This window comes from Melozone crissalis, unplaced genomic scaffold (genome assembly GCF_028551555.1).
Source record: "Melozone crissalis strain CALT ecotype California unplaced genomic scaffold, PUWL_Pcris_2 ptg000023l_1, whole genome shotgun sequence".
NCBI lineage: Eukaryota > Metazoa > Chordata > Aves > Passeriformes > Passerellidae > Melozone > Melozone crissalis.
This window is the reverse complement of record NW_026535801.1, coordinates 34,850,919-34,864,216: the sequence shown is the minus strand read 5'-3', so window position 1 is coordinate 34,864,216 and position 13,298 is coordinate 34,850,919. Positions and strand designations below refer to the sequence as shown.

At 43.2% G+C, this 13,298-nt stretch overlaps 1 protein-coding gene across 1 annotated transcript in view; it reads left to right on the top strand.

Annotated features, from left to right (window-relative positions):
- The first annotated feature begins 956 nt into the window (after positions 1-956).
- The window catches only part of TMEM163 (transmembrane protein 163), an 86,782-nt gene continuing 74,440 nt past the window's right edge, over positions 957-13,298 (top strand). The window contains exons 1-2 of the mRNA XM_054278264.1: positions 957-1,321; positions 6,275-6,394. Of these exons, the coding sequence (XP_054134239.1) occupies positions 1,168-1,321; positions 6,275-6,394 (274 nt within the window). The 5' untranslated portion in view covers positions 957-1,167. The remainder of the gene's footprint in view (positions 1,322-6,274; positions 6,395-13,298) is intronic.

The following is a 13,298-nucleotide window of genomic DNA, read 5'->3' as shown; positions in this document are numbered from 1 at the left end:
GTTGCACTGACAATTTTTAGACAGGTATTATTAAACTACTACAAAACTTTTTTCAACGCTGACATAGCCAAGATTCTGACAGTTCATAAAATCATGTCCCTCTGTTGGCATCACTATTAATTTCCTGCTGGCCTTTCTATACTCGCCAAATTCACTAATTTCTCAAAGGAGAAAGGCAACCTGATCTTCATACAACTTCAATCGGGATTGTATCCTTATGTATCACCAAAGGACCAGGGCTGCAATGTTTAATTGTCTTTTGATATTTTCCTAGACAAATTTTTCAAGTCAAAAACATGCTGCAGCTTCAAAACATATCTGCCTGCTAGTAAGCATGCAGTTGGGAGACTGTGCCGGCACAAAGAATGCTTTGTTTGTTTGCACCTCTCCATCTAGCCATTAGAAACCAGCGCAGAAGAGCAAGCAGCCCTGGCACAGATTTATCTGTGAAATTTTGCATTTTTAAAAAGCATTGCTGTGCTCTTAAGATTTTAGTTTTTTTGTCTGTGGTCTTCTGCAGCCCAAGAAAAGGCAGGTGAGCAATCTTAGGAGGCCAGCAAGTGCTTCAGCATGGGATCGCTGCACGTTCGAGGGCAGTTTTAAGGCAACTCTGAGTGTGACAGACCGCTCTGAGAGGCGCCTGTGTGGGGCGATTCTGCTCCCATCCCGATAAGGGGCAGAGGCAGGGGGAGAGCGAGCGCATCCCCAGGCAAGGGGAGCCGGGTCTTTACCTGTGTGAGGGGAGGCGAGGCGGGCAGGGCTCGGGAGCGCTTCGGCTCCGACAGCCCCCGGGCAGCGCTTCCCCCCGGGCCCGGCTGCGGGAGGAGGAGGAGGAGGAGGAGAGGAGGAGGAGGAGGAGGCAGAGCCCGCCATGGCGAGGGGAGGCTGAGGAGGCTCCCGCTGCCGGGCCCGGTGGGGCGGGGAGGGGACGGGCAGCGCCGGGAGGCGGCACCGCGCTCCACCTGCGCTCTCGCCGCGGGCAGGGATGAGGCGGCCGCGGGCAGCGGCGCTCCCGGAGTTTGTTCGCTGCCCGTCCCCGTCTCCGTCTCCCTGATGCTCTGAGCCGGAGTCTCCTCCTCTCGCCGGGCTCGCACCCGGGCTGGATGCTCCGCTCGCTCCTCGCCTCCCCGCCACAGCCGCCGGCCGCTTCCCGCCGCCCCGCCAGAGATGGAGCCGCCCGCTGCGCCCCTGGACACCACTCCGGACCCCGCCATCGTGCAGCCCCCCGGGGCCAACCCGCCCGGAGCCCCCCGGGAGCAGCCGCAGGAACAGCTGCGCATCGGGGAGAGCGGGCAGTTCAGCGAGGGGCTGGAGGACAGAGGTGAGCGCCCGTCCGTCCGTCCGTCCCCCGCCTTCCTGCATGCTGCCCTGCGCTGTGGCGAGCCCCACCACCTCCCCTGAGTCCCGAAGAGCCTCATACCCACCCCGACGGCTCCTCCGACACCCTCTCCGCAGCATCCCCTGTCTCTCTCTCCTGGACCCGTACCCTCCCCATGCCGCCGCAGCCGCCCTGCCCGTCCCCTCCCCTCCATCCCTGGCAGCCGCACACCGGTTTTGCCCCCCGAACTCCCCCTCCAGCCCAGCTCGCCCACCCCTCATCCCGCCGCTGGCAGCCGCTCGACATCCCCCCCGCGCCGCCCTCGAAGCTCTGCCCCGTTTTAGCTCCCGTGCGAGCGCTCCGCGACAGCTTTGAAGTCTTTTTATAAACTCAATTCGTGGCTGCTCGCAGCTCGCCGGGAGGGAGCTCGCCTGCCTGCCTGGCAGCGGGGCGGCTGCGGGCGGCACACGGCTCCGCAGGCAGCGCGTGGCCCGGGGCGCGGCGGCGGCATCGGCGCTCCCGGAGCTCCCGGGTTTCTCCTCGGAGGCCGCCGAGATGCCCGAGCCATCGGGGTGGTGGCAGCTGCCCCCCGAGCACCGGCACAACGCGGCGTTTCTGGGGGTCCGCCCCAGCCAGGCTGCGGGTTAAAGTCGGGGCACTTGACTCCCTTCCCCCACCGAGGTGTGCGCTTCCACACAACTCGGTTTTTGTTATTGACGGAAATACCTGACCAGGTGTTTGGAAGCTGCCGGCTGGCAAACCGCGTTCCGCTTTGGTGCCAAGCACATCCATTTCGGACATCTGTTCAGGGCTCACTCACCTGCCGCCCACAAAGGCAGCTGCCATTTTAACCCGCCCCACTGCCCTGTCCTCCACAACGCCTCCAGGCTCCTCTTCCACACATTTTGTCTCCATCTTTTAATTTCCTCTATTGGCTTCCCTTAGCCTGTCTCTCTGTTGCCTTTTCCTTTTCCATTTTGCTTTCAGCATCCAGGAGTCCCTTTTGTGTTCCCAGTGTTCATCCACAGCCCCTTTACACGTATCCCCTCTATGTCCTGTTCCATGCCCAGCTTCCCAAGCCCGTGCCTGCTCACAGATCGTAGACACGAGGTAGAGGAGTGAGGGGGAAGAGCATTCACCACCTTCCTGACAAATTCCAGTCGTGCTGGGGCTGGGGACAGCCCTTGCTCCAGGGGTACCCTCACTGTCACTGCCGGTGGCTGGGGACAGGCTTTGTGCCTGCCTGAGGGCAATCTGAGCTCTCTTTTACATGAGTGAGGAATTTTGGTTATGGTTCCAACACAGAAGTTTGGGTACAGAAAATTCTAATTAGTGCCCAGTATGACAGAGCCAAAGGTGAGAGCTGTCCCTTTGGCATTAAGGGTAATTCCATAAAGATAGTGTCTGTTGTACCTAACCTACCTCTTTCTATGATGGAGATGAAGCTAAAGCTGCTGATTTAATTTTCTTCCTTTCCTCCATGCTCTTTCTATGGCCCTTCAGTACCTTTCTTTTAGCCTTTCTTGTAGTTACTGGTTCCATGTGTACCAGGATAATTTCATTGTAGAGGGAAATCTGGTATGATTTTTGCAGGTTGTCCCTGTTGAAAATGTTAGCAGTCTGTCCTTTTAGATTGTACTTTTTCCTACAATCTTTTCCAGTGAATCATACCAGATCCAGTTATAGAGATGATGCTTCCATGTTTGCTAAAAATAAATACTAACCCTAAATTTTGGAACTAGATATTTGCTCTTTAAGAGCTAGATCCAAAATCGGTGATAATTTTGTGGATGGGACCCTTAAATTAACATCCTTAGGTGAACAGGTTTTTTATTAGCCTTATCTTTTCCACAATTTCTAACTTGACATTTTAAAATGATCCCTTAGCCAAATAGAAAAGTACTTCTGGTAAGTCAGCATATGGTAAAGAATATCCTAGAATCACTTCACAAATATGCCAAGCTTGTGTTCTGCAACTGTTAGGCAGGTTTTTTTCTCCTTCTGATTTTTTTTATGGGAAGAAAATCTGTTAATATGTGAAGATACTGAAAGATAATTTAAAAATCCAGTGAATTTAGTCAGTTCCTCATCTTTTCTATACCTCAAGGATATCCATGTGTTAAATAAATTATTGGCAATAAAATTACTCAGTATGTTAATTTCAGGGTGGAGGAATTCCATTTGTAGATGGTAGCTTTTTATTTTTGTAGCAGTGCAGGTCATACTGAAAGATTAACTTTCATCCTCCTGTGGGTGCTTGCTTTCTTATGGTTAGTGAAGAAATATGGAAGTTTACCTTGTGATTTTTGTTCTTGTGTGTAAATTAATGAGCTGTTGTTGCCTCTAAATAATTTTCATTCTATGGGCTTGGTAGTCATGTGAATGAGTTTGTATCTTTGTGTGCTGGCCTCAGGACACTCCTAAGAATGATATGATCTTTCTTGGGGGTGAAAATTTTAAAGGCAGAAAATGTATTTGAATTATTTCAGGAAGGAAGGGATCACATCGCTGACAGCCAGAATATGCCAGCCATTTTGAGAGACAGAGAAACACACACACACACGGCAGAAGTGGTGGAGTTTTATAAAGACTGCAGTCTCTGTCATACTGGACACGTGCTTGACATGTGAATAGTAATCAGGAGTGCTGCACTAGCTCTGGGGCTTGTTATTCATCCCTCAGTTTAATTAGGGTATTGTTTGATTTGTTAAGATCAACCATGTATATTGGACTTCCCAGGTAATACGAGCTGTAGCCATGAATTAAAAGATGTCTCAAAAGAAAGAAACAGGTGAGGATATCTGTCATTCTGGTCTGTGTTTATTTGAGGTTGGAAATATTGAGAGCCAAAATTGGCTGAGAAAACCTTTGCTTTACATTCCAAGAAGATTTGGAGCATAATTTGAAATCTTTGTTTGGGGAGGGGACAGGAGGGGTAAATACACACAATGTGAAAGATGTATTTTCTCTCTGGTTAGATTAGTAGAAATCCCTCCTATGTTTCAAGATGTGTTGCTGAATTACCTCATAGCAGACAGCAATTAAACTCTACATCGTTATATATAGTAGCAGAAGATAGGCCAAACATTTGTGGGGAAAAAAAAATTCTTCACACAAATGAAAGCAGGCATGTGAGAAATAGCTGTGCAACACTATCAGTAAAAGACTCAGGGCTTTTGGATTTGGCATCTCTCAGTTTTCATGTATTAGACAAAGAATGCATGTAATTAGAAATAGACATAATTCCAGTATAGGGCCTGGGCCTGTATTTTGTAGATTCCTGGTCCTAAGTTTGTAAATTCTTTTCCATTCATAAAGGGGGGAGTGTGTAGCACAAAGTGTGATAATGTTTTAAATTTTCTAAAAATACAATACAAGCATGAAATTCTCAGGGTGGCTTTCTGAACTCCCATAAAGAAACTCTCTGTGCTTTATTGTAACTGGGGTGTAAAAGGCATAAAGAATTTTTCCAAGACAGTGTGTATCCCACCAATTATGCTGGGATTACAACCAGTAATTTCAACAGACTCCAAGTGGCAGAGTAAAATCTGATGGCTCAAATTTCACCACCCCTGGATGCCTGCCCCTTTGCTGACATAATGCTGCCCCCAAGGCAGAGATGTCTGATTCAGTTCTGAATTGATTCCAAAACCATTGCAGTTTTCAGCCAGTGTATTACAGTCAGTTGAAATTAATATCTGTGAAGGTTAATAAACTTGGTTAAACATGGTGTGGATTCAGGAGTACGCTGAGAATCAGATCAGATGGCCCTGCCTTGAAAGTGGCAATAGCCACCAGAGAGAAAACTGGGGAAGGTGAGGACAGTGACAGCTTCAATTCTTCTGTTTTAATCTGGTGCTGGGTCTGACACAGCCCCTGTTCTCCACCCTTTGTCTGAGACCTTAGAGCAGCCACTGAAAGTCGTGCTGTTAAACCAGTGTGTCAGTTCAATGCATTCAGTGCAGGCAAATCCCTCTGAAAAGTGCTCATCATCTGAGAGGAGCCACCCACATCTTCTGGAGTAACTCATTAAGAAATTTAAAGCCATCAGGTTTTCTCTCCAGTTAAGCAGATTTGAGCTGAAACATAATGGTGACAAAGAGTGTATGTTTCAAATTAGATGGAGGTATTAAACATAAACTAATCAGAATGGGATTTACAAAATGGAAATTTGCAAAATTCTGAGTGCATTTTAGAAGTGGCTTTAGACTCAGACTGAGAGAATAAAAGCCAAAGAATGTTAATTTATGTTTAACCTGCATTCTCTGTGATGTAAGATCAGTGGACAAAAGACTTGCACAGAGTAAAAGCATCAAAAAAGAGAAAAAGCAATAGCATTCCTTTGTGTTCAACAGCCTTCTGCACCCATTGCAGCAAGGACAGAGTTGGTTCTTCAATTAGTTCTAGATGGGAATGTGTTCTTGCCCCAAATGAAGGACAGGGTGCTTGAAGGGGCTTTTCCAGCTGTGACAGCTTTGATTCTGGGGCATGCCCACTTGTGCTTTGAGGATCAGTATGTGCAGTGTATCCCTGTGCTTTGGGAGTGATTCCACTGGGACTGGTGAGCCGGAGATTTCCTCCTGTGTTAATTAGCCCCAGGATCCTCAGGTTCTGAAACAGATTCTGATCTGAGGGAGAATAGGACTGAGCCATTTCTTATGGAGAGGTACAGGTGGAAATCACATTGATTTGTGAATTTCCATGACTGGGATGCAGTGCTCTTTTTGAGGGATTGATGTGTAGAGTCAAAACAGCTTGTGTGTGCTCTTCTTGCTTACTCACATGTTTCTGGTGGCCTCATTCACTTCACCTTAATAACGTGAGCAGGATTTGATTCTGTATTGCTTCTGTGTGTAATATAGAATGTAAATGTGTCTTCTAGGGCTGAACTAACACATCTGTATTTTTGGAAGGAGCAATGCATTGTTCATACCTTCTTTGCTTATTGCTTGTCAGGTTTACTAGAAAGCAGTACGAGGCTAAAACCTCATGAAGCTCAGAGCTACAGAAAGAAGGCATTGTGGGTTTCCTGGGTCTCCATTATTGTCACACTGGCTCTTGCAGTGGCTGCTTTCAGTGAGTATTGGGAATATTTTAAATTTCACACCTCTTCCTTTTTGTTTTTCTTTCAGTCTCTCAGAATTTTCTTTCTTTGTGGAAGCTTTCTCATGTTTTTCGTTTTTCTTTGCAACTGCTAAAGAGATTTTTCTCTAGACTGCCTGTGTCTGCATGGTGCTTATAAATTAGTAAAACTGTTGGGTTTTTTCTGCAGAGAATGGGATTGTTGAAGGTCGGAGAAAGAAACAGGAGATGTTTATTCCTGCTAGCATTTGTACATGTGGAACTGTTCATTTTGGAGAACAGTGTAAAAATCATTATGCAGTGGGTTGCCTTTTGCCAAAGAGGTCCAATATGACAAATCTTAATCTATTTGAGATTTGTAGTGGGAATGCTATAATTTATCTGTATTATGCTGACAGATAGCCTAAAACAATGCTAATCTGAAAGAGAAATTCCATTTTCTTTTTAGAACAGTGTTTTTCTATAAGTTCCATGACATTTTTCTAGTTTACCTTTAAACAAAGAATTTGAATGAAAAAAAAAATCCAAACTAAACCCAAATCACTTTCACATGGGAAAAATTAAAATCTATTTCTTTTATTTTAAAACAGGAAAAAATGCATCATTGTGTAAATACAAATTTTAGTTCAATGAAAATTTGCAAAATACAAGCTTTGTATCTTGGGCAATTAAGTAACACATGAAAGACAAAAAGAAACGTGGAATGTCGAACAAAATATTTTCGGTGGCACATTCTCTGTTTTAGAGAGGGAAAAATCAGAAGTGATTGAATTTATGCTTTAATGCAAACAAAAGGAAGGCTCTGTCTAGGAGACATCAAAGAAGTCCCAAAACATCATTCTTAAGCTTGATAAAGACAGGCTTGTATTGTTTTTCCCTATTTTCTTTTATTTTGGAATCACAGCAGCATGTCTTTTGTTATTCTGATCTGCATTGTATGACCTGCTGCTGGAGGTTGGTGTCAGCTCCCAGGAGAGGTGATTAAAACCTGACCAAATGGTCTCTGGAAACTCAAAATATATTACTCTGAGCAATTTATATGGAAACACAGGTACAGTGACTTGGTTCAGAAATAAGAAAAAAGAGGAAGGACACTTAAAAGCGGAATCTGACACTGTAAAGAATTTGAATGTTAACAAGAGAGTGAAACAAGTTTCCATTTTGTTCTGCTTCATGGAAATAGAGTGGTCTGTCTTTGCTACCGAAGCAACATAAAGGTAAATACTAAGTTACAGAATAACCTTGTTACCTATTAACACTGTAGTTTTAAGGAATATTGTGATACGCCTAATTTTATTTTTCATTTTCATTTGTCAGGGTTGCAAGAATTAAGTGTAATATAAATAACTAAAACTGTGTCTTTTAAAAGGATCCTTAAAAACATTTTTTAAAGATTATTTAGGCTGAATTCTTTTTTTCTTTCCTTGTTTTTTGGCAGTCTGGTAGTGTTTAGGGAAGCAAACAGCAAAGAATGTGGTGCCTGTCTGGATATCCTGTGGCTGCATATTCAGCTGGAGGGGATAGGCACTGAACTACTGAAATCAGTAACTAATTATGTGTTTTTGGAATGTGTCTGTCCCCATGGTTTGCTGAGGCTAAATTTATGGAGAGTAAGAGAGGAATCAGCACACAGATACATATTAAATCTGTATGGAATCTCTTATTAGGTAGTTGGCAGTTAACTTACATGCCACAAAAGCCTTGCCAGGGCTTTTCATGTCTTTACTATTAAAAATTTTCAATCTTTGAGCAAAATACAGTGACTTCTGGGGTCCCTTTGCTGTCCCCATGCAATTTCATGAAGTTCTGCTCATTTTACTGCCTTGCTCTGGCTGCTCTCTTCCTCAGTGCTGTCCTTTTAGCAGGTTCCTCCAGCCAATCCATGAGCTGGGAGAGATGCCAGGTGACCAGAGTTTGCTGCCTGTTTGATAGAAATGTCTAGTTGTCACTTTGGGGTATCTGACACTGACAATTATCTGCAAACAACTGCTATTTAAAGCATCCTCTTTCCATTTTACCTCCTGTCTGTAATGGTGAAGTGTTGGAAATGCAGCCCTGATGTTCCATTTCAGTGAAAAACAGGGACCTGCTCTGGTAATTGTCGGACCACACCGACTATTCTCACTGCTCTTCCTGACTCCCCTAGAAATTCCTCATTTAAATTCCTGTTTTGTCCCCTTGTAGGCTTCAAAATGCTTTCTTGCAAGTGTGTCCCACATGATATAGTCGAGATATTAGGCCAGGCAACTGATGTTATTTGATAACTGTAGGAAAAATGCTGAGGGGAGTGATGCCCATGTGGAGAGTAAGGAAGAGGTTCAGGAGCTTCCTTTTCCAACCAAGTGTTTTTAAGCAGACCGCTTTCCTTTTTTATGGTCCCCTCCCTTCCTTTCAAGGCTGGTCTAGTTGCCTCCAGCACTGTGTTTTTCCAGCATTAGAGTGAGTTGGAATGGTTTATTTTGACTGGTATGGAGCATTTTCTTTTGGTGGGATTATGATGCTCCTCTATTCTGAATAAGGAATTCTGATCTTTCACGTGGTAATTTTGAAGGAGACTGAAAAATCTCATGTTGATCTGAATACATAAAGTAGTTTCCTTATTAGGTAATGCTTATGACAAATGAGTCTTGAGATCATAAATCACAGAATTTTAAGGTTGAAAAGACCTCTGAGATCAGTGAGTCCAGCTGTTAACCCAGCACTGCCACGTTCATGACTAAACAGAGTCCCTAAGTGCCACATACACACAGTTTTTGAAAAATTCCAGATTTGGTGATTCCACCATTTCCCTGTTCAGCCTTTTCCAGTGCCTGACCACCCTTTCAGAGGAAGCTGAGCTAGGCTAGGCTGGGTATGGAGCAGAATCATTGCTGAAGGGGAAAATGAAGTTGTCACCTTCCGTTCACTAATATTGACAAGCAGGACTTAGACCATGAAATCAGCTTTTCCACTTAGCTGAAAGAACAGATCTCTTACTGTCAAGCACTTAATAAACTTAATTTTACTGCAGAAATGCTCATAAAAAAGCATTTGGAAGTTCCAGCTGCTGTCTCTGATGCTGCTCCTGCACTCTGTGGCAACCACTGTGGTCTCAGGGCTCTGAGATCCACTGCAGATGCTGCTCTCCAGTATGAAATTGCACCAGGCTTCAGTAAAATCTCTGTAGACTTAAATGTGTGAGATCCTTGAAGTCAGTGGAGCCCCATCTATCATCTTTAGCGGCTGAAAATTTGGTGCTCACAAAATATTCTGGCACTGTTGTTTTGTGCAATACCTTCATGATCAAGTGTTAATCAATGCCTGGTCAATAAATTCATTTTGCTCTTCGTTTCAGGGCCGCCTGAAATATGCATACTTGTAGAATTCTCATCAAGAGTGGATTTACTTTGTTATAAATATATAGCAATAAACAGTGTCTGAGCATGATAAAAGTTATTAAAATGAACATTAAATTATTCCTTAGCACCCCAAGTAAGTGCCAGAATAATAGTTCTAATATAATTATTTCTGGATTACAGTAATGTAAGGAAAGAATGATAACAGAGAAAAGAGTGATGACGGAATAATAACTTTTTTTTTTTGCAGTGTATATCTGTGTAGTATAAGGCTGCAGTCATTTCATAATAACAACTATTATTTCTTTCTGTAGCTGCAGTATTGTGTGTTCATACTGAGCCTAGAATCATAATGGAGAGCAGGTGGAATAGAACTCTGGTGTTTTGAAACCCATTATTCTTAGTTTCCTGACATTTATGTTGCTAAAGCATAATTTTGAAAAATATACAAATATAGCTTCTGCTGTTGCAGCTCAGTTTCTGCTCAGGCAGCTAATCTCTGATAATATTGTCAAAGCAGAAAACAAGCTTGTTCTGTCTGCTGTTTTCTGTCCAGTGTAGACTTGTGATTCACAGAAAGCAGCGTGCTCATTCATCTTCCTGATCTGATCAGCCAAAATTGTTCCACAGTGAATGGAGGAGTGCTAGCACTGCATCAGAACCATGCACAGACCAAACTCTGCTCTGAGGGCTTTCCTTGTGGTCAGGGGCTGAGAGAAGGCTCAGAATGTGTGGGTTTGTCAATGAGAGCTTTGTGAAGGGCTTGGCCAGGGCAGGTCTGACCAGCCCTGGCCACTGGGAGGGGCAGGGGCTGTTTGCAGAGGGGTGGGATGTGGAGTGGCTGCTCACATCTGTCCCAGGGCTGCTCTGGAGATCCCAGATCCCCCCTTTCAGCTCACCGCGGGCACAGGTAAGGCTCAGCTGCACAGAAATAACCAAGTGCAGCAAAATCCACATCCTGGTAAGTGTTTAGTGTGTTTAGTCCAGTGCAGGAAGAGGTGCTGGTGGCTCTGAGAAGGTGAATTCCATTTATCTGTATCACATCTCAGGTGGGAACTCAGCAGGTAGAATTCTGTGGGTGGGAGTATTTTACATTATTAGCTTATCCATCAGCCCATGGATAAGATATTAAATGTAAACGCAGACACTGATTTGATATAAAAAATTATTTGTGTTTCAGAACGAATCACTGAAAAATGATTTATCATGGTGAGCTCCCACATACTGGGAGGCATTTTGTTTGAAATACATGGTGCAAATGCTTACAAATTTCAGGGTAGGTCTTGCTTTCAGATTAATGCTTTATGCTAATTCAGATTCCAACAGTTATAAATACCAGCAAATGTAGAAATTGTGTATCCAGGCCCACTTTTTTCACTGGAATGACTGCACTGAGTCATAGTGTCTCATATGAGTTAGCTACAGGACATGACTACTGGTTTTCCTCTACTCAGGTGCATGCAAATCAAATTACATGGGACAAACATTGAGCAATTGAAATTGTTGTCCTATGGTTGCTCACATGCGGATGTGCTGTTGCAATCTGTCACTCTTCATCTCAGACAACTGATTAATTTATTGATGACTATATCATTTTCTCTGTGGGCCATTCCTATTCATGCTTGAAAAATTAAATATATGTGGGCTTTCCCCTGATGTTTGCACAATGCTTAGTGCACCCTGGGCACAGCTGTGAATCATAATAACACCACTAAAGAAAAATGTAGGGGAAGGTTCATGGTTGTGAGGCTCTTTAGTTTGGATATTTAATTCTTTAAAGGTCATTAATTTCAGACAAATGATGGGCATTCAGTGCTCAGGCTGAGGTTGGAGTGTCTCATCTGAGAACCTAAACAGAGCTCTCCAGGATCACAGAAAATGTGAAAAGTCTTGGTCTTTGTGTTTTCTCTTCCAGGAATTACACAGAACTGCATTTCTCACTTCTAAAGACCCGAGAGAAGAGTTCTTTTAGATTTTTATTTTCTTGAGTAGAGCACATTGCATTTATTCAGAAACTTACATTTCAAGTCACAATTCCATGCAAACACTTAAAACCAAGTAAAGACTAAATTGAGACTAAAGCTCCTCCGTGGTAGTCCACAGATCCCTCACTTTGCCTGTTTTTCAGGGTGTTTAATTATATCAGTTACAAAAAGACAGATGCTCCAGGGCTGCAGCCTCACAGAAGTGTTAATGAAATGTGGAACTCAAATTCCCAAGGAAGGGTCCTGATATTGGTCACTCTTGTGCTTCCCTGTCATCCTTGTTACAGGTGAAAATGGAGTTTGGACCTAACCATGTTACACATAAAAGCTAAAGGACAAAAAACCCTAACCATGTTACACATAAAAGCAAAAGGACAAAAAAATCCATTGCCTGTGCAGCACTGGCAGAAGAAGCCTTTTGTATAGGTCAGTCTGTACTTAATAGCAACAAAATGCAATTTTCATTCACTGAAAATGAAATGAGAGGCCAGTAAAGGCCTGTCTATTTTTTTTTTTTTCCAGGCACACAAAGCTCTAAGTGACTTTCTTGGGAGGAGAAAATAACATATGGATGTCAAGTTCAAGACTGATAGCTGTTGAGCAGAAGTGTGGGTCTAAAATCTGCAGTGCTTCACACTTCATGAAATCTTTTCCTTAGCTGGCAGGGAAAATGATGGTAGAAGTCTGTGAAATCTAGAACAGGCTAGATAATGATATAATGCATTTGAACAGCAAACAATTAAAAAATTATTGCTATGGTAGGAGTTTGTTAAAACAGCTGAATTGGTGGTTAAATGCTGACCTTTAAAACATGCTGGTCTGTTGTATTTTTGCATTAGAAAATTGCAATTTAATAATTACTTATGTTAAGTTGTTATTTTTTTCTCATGATAAATGATCATCCCAAAGAATTTTGGAATTAAAACAGGGTGCTGATGATGAGGGAAAACCAACACTGTAACACGACTTCATGGAGAGTGAGGGACATGCAAGTACATTGTTTAGGCTGCTTGGTGTAATAATCACAATTGCAGTTCTTTCCTTTGTTGTTTTACTTTTCCTTTCCAAGGTTTTGTTTGGATTTATTTTGTGTGGAGAAAATTGGAATGAGTCTGTGCAGCGTTTAGACCGGTAAGGATGGTAACATCTTTCAAATGAATTGGCATCTATGTTATGTAACATAGGTAATTTATGTTATATTTAAATTATAGCAAGAGGTCTTAGACACTTGAAATTTGGTGGTTTTGCCATCAGATCCCTAATTGGATTCTGTCAAAGACAACTCTGTGTTTGATGATTCAGAGGTTCCAACAAGGAGAATGCAGTTGTGTAGCAAGGTGCAATATACAAATAAATATAAATAACCATGTGTAATTATTATTATGTTATTGTATGGATATCATGGGTCCTACTCTTATCCCTGAGAAAATTCTACTGTGCCATTACAGACAGGTGTAGGTAGAGGGTTAATTTTTCTTATGGGAAAGGAATTTAACACTGAATGGGGAGGGTTTTGTGCAGACCACTTGGTGGTGTGGGAATGATGTTCCCTACAGCCATCCCCACCTTGCAGTGAGT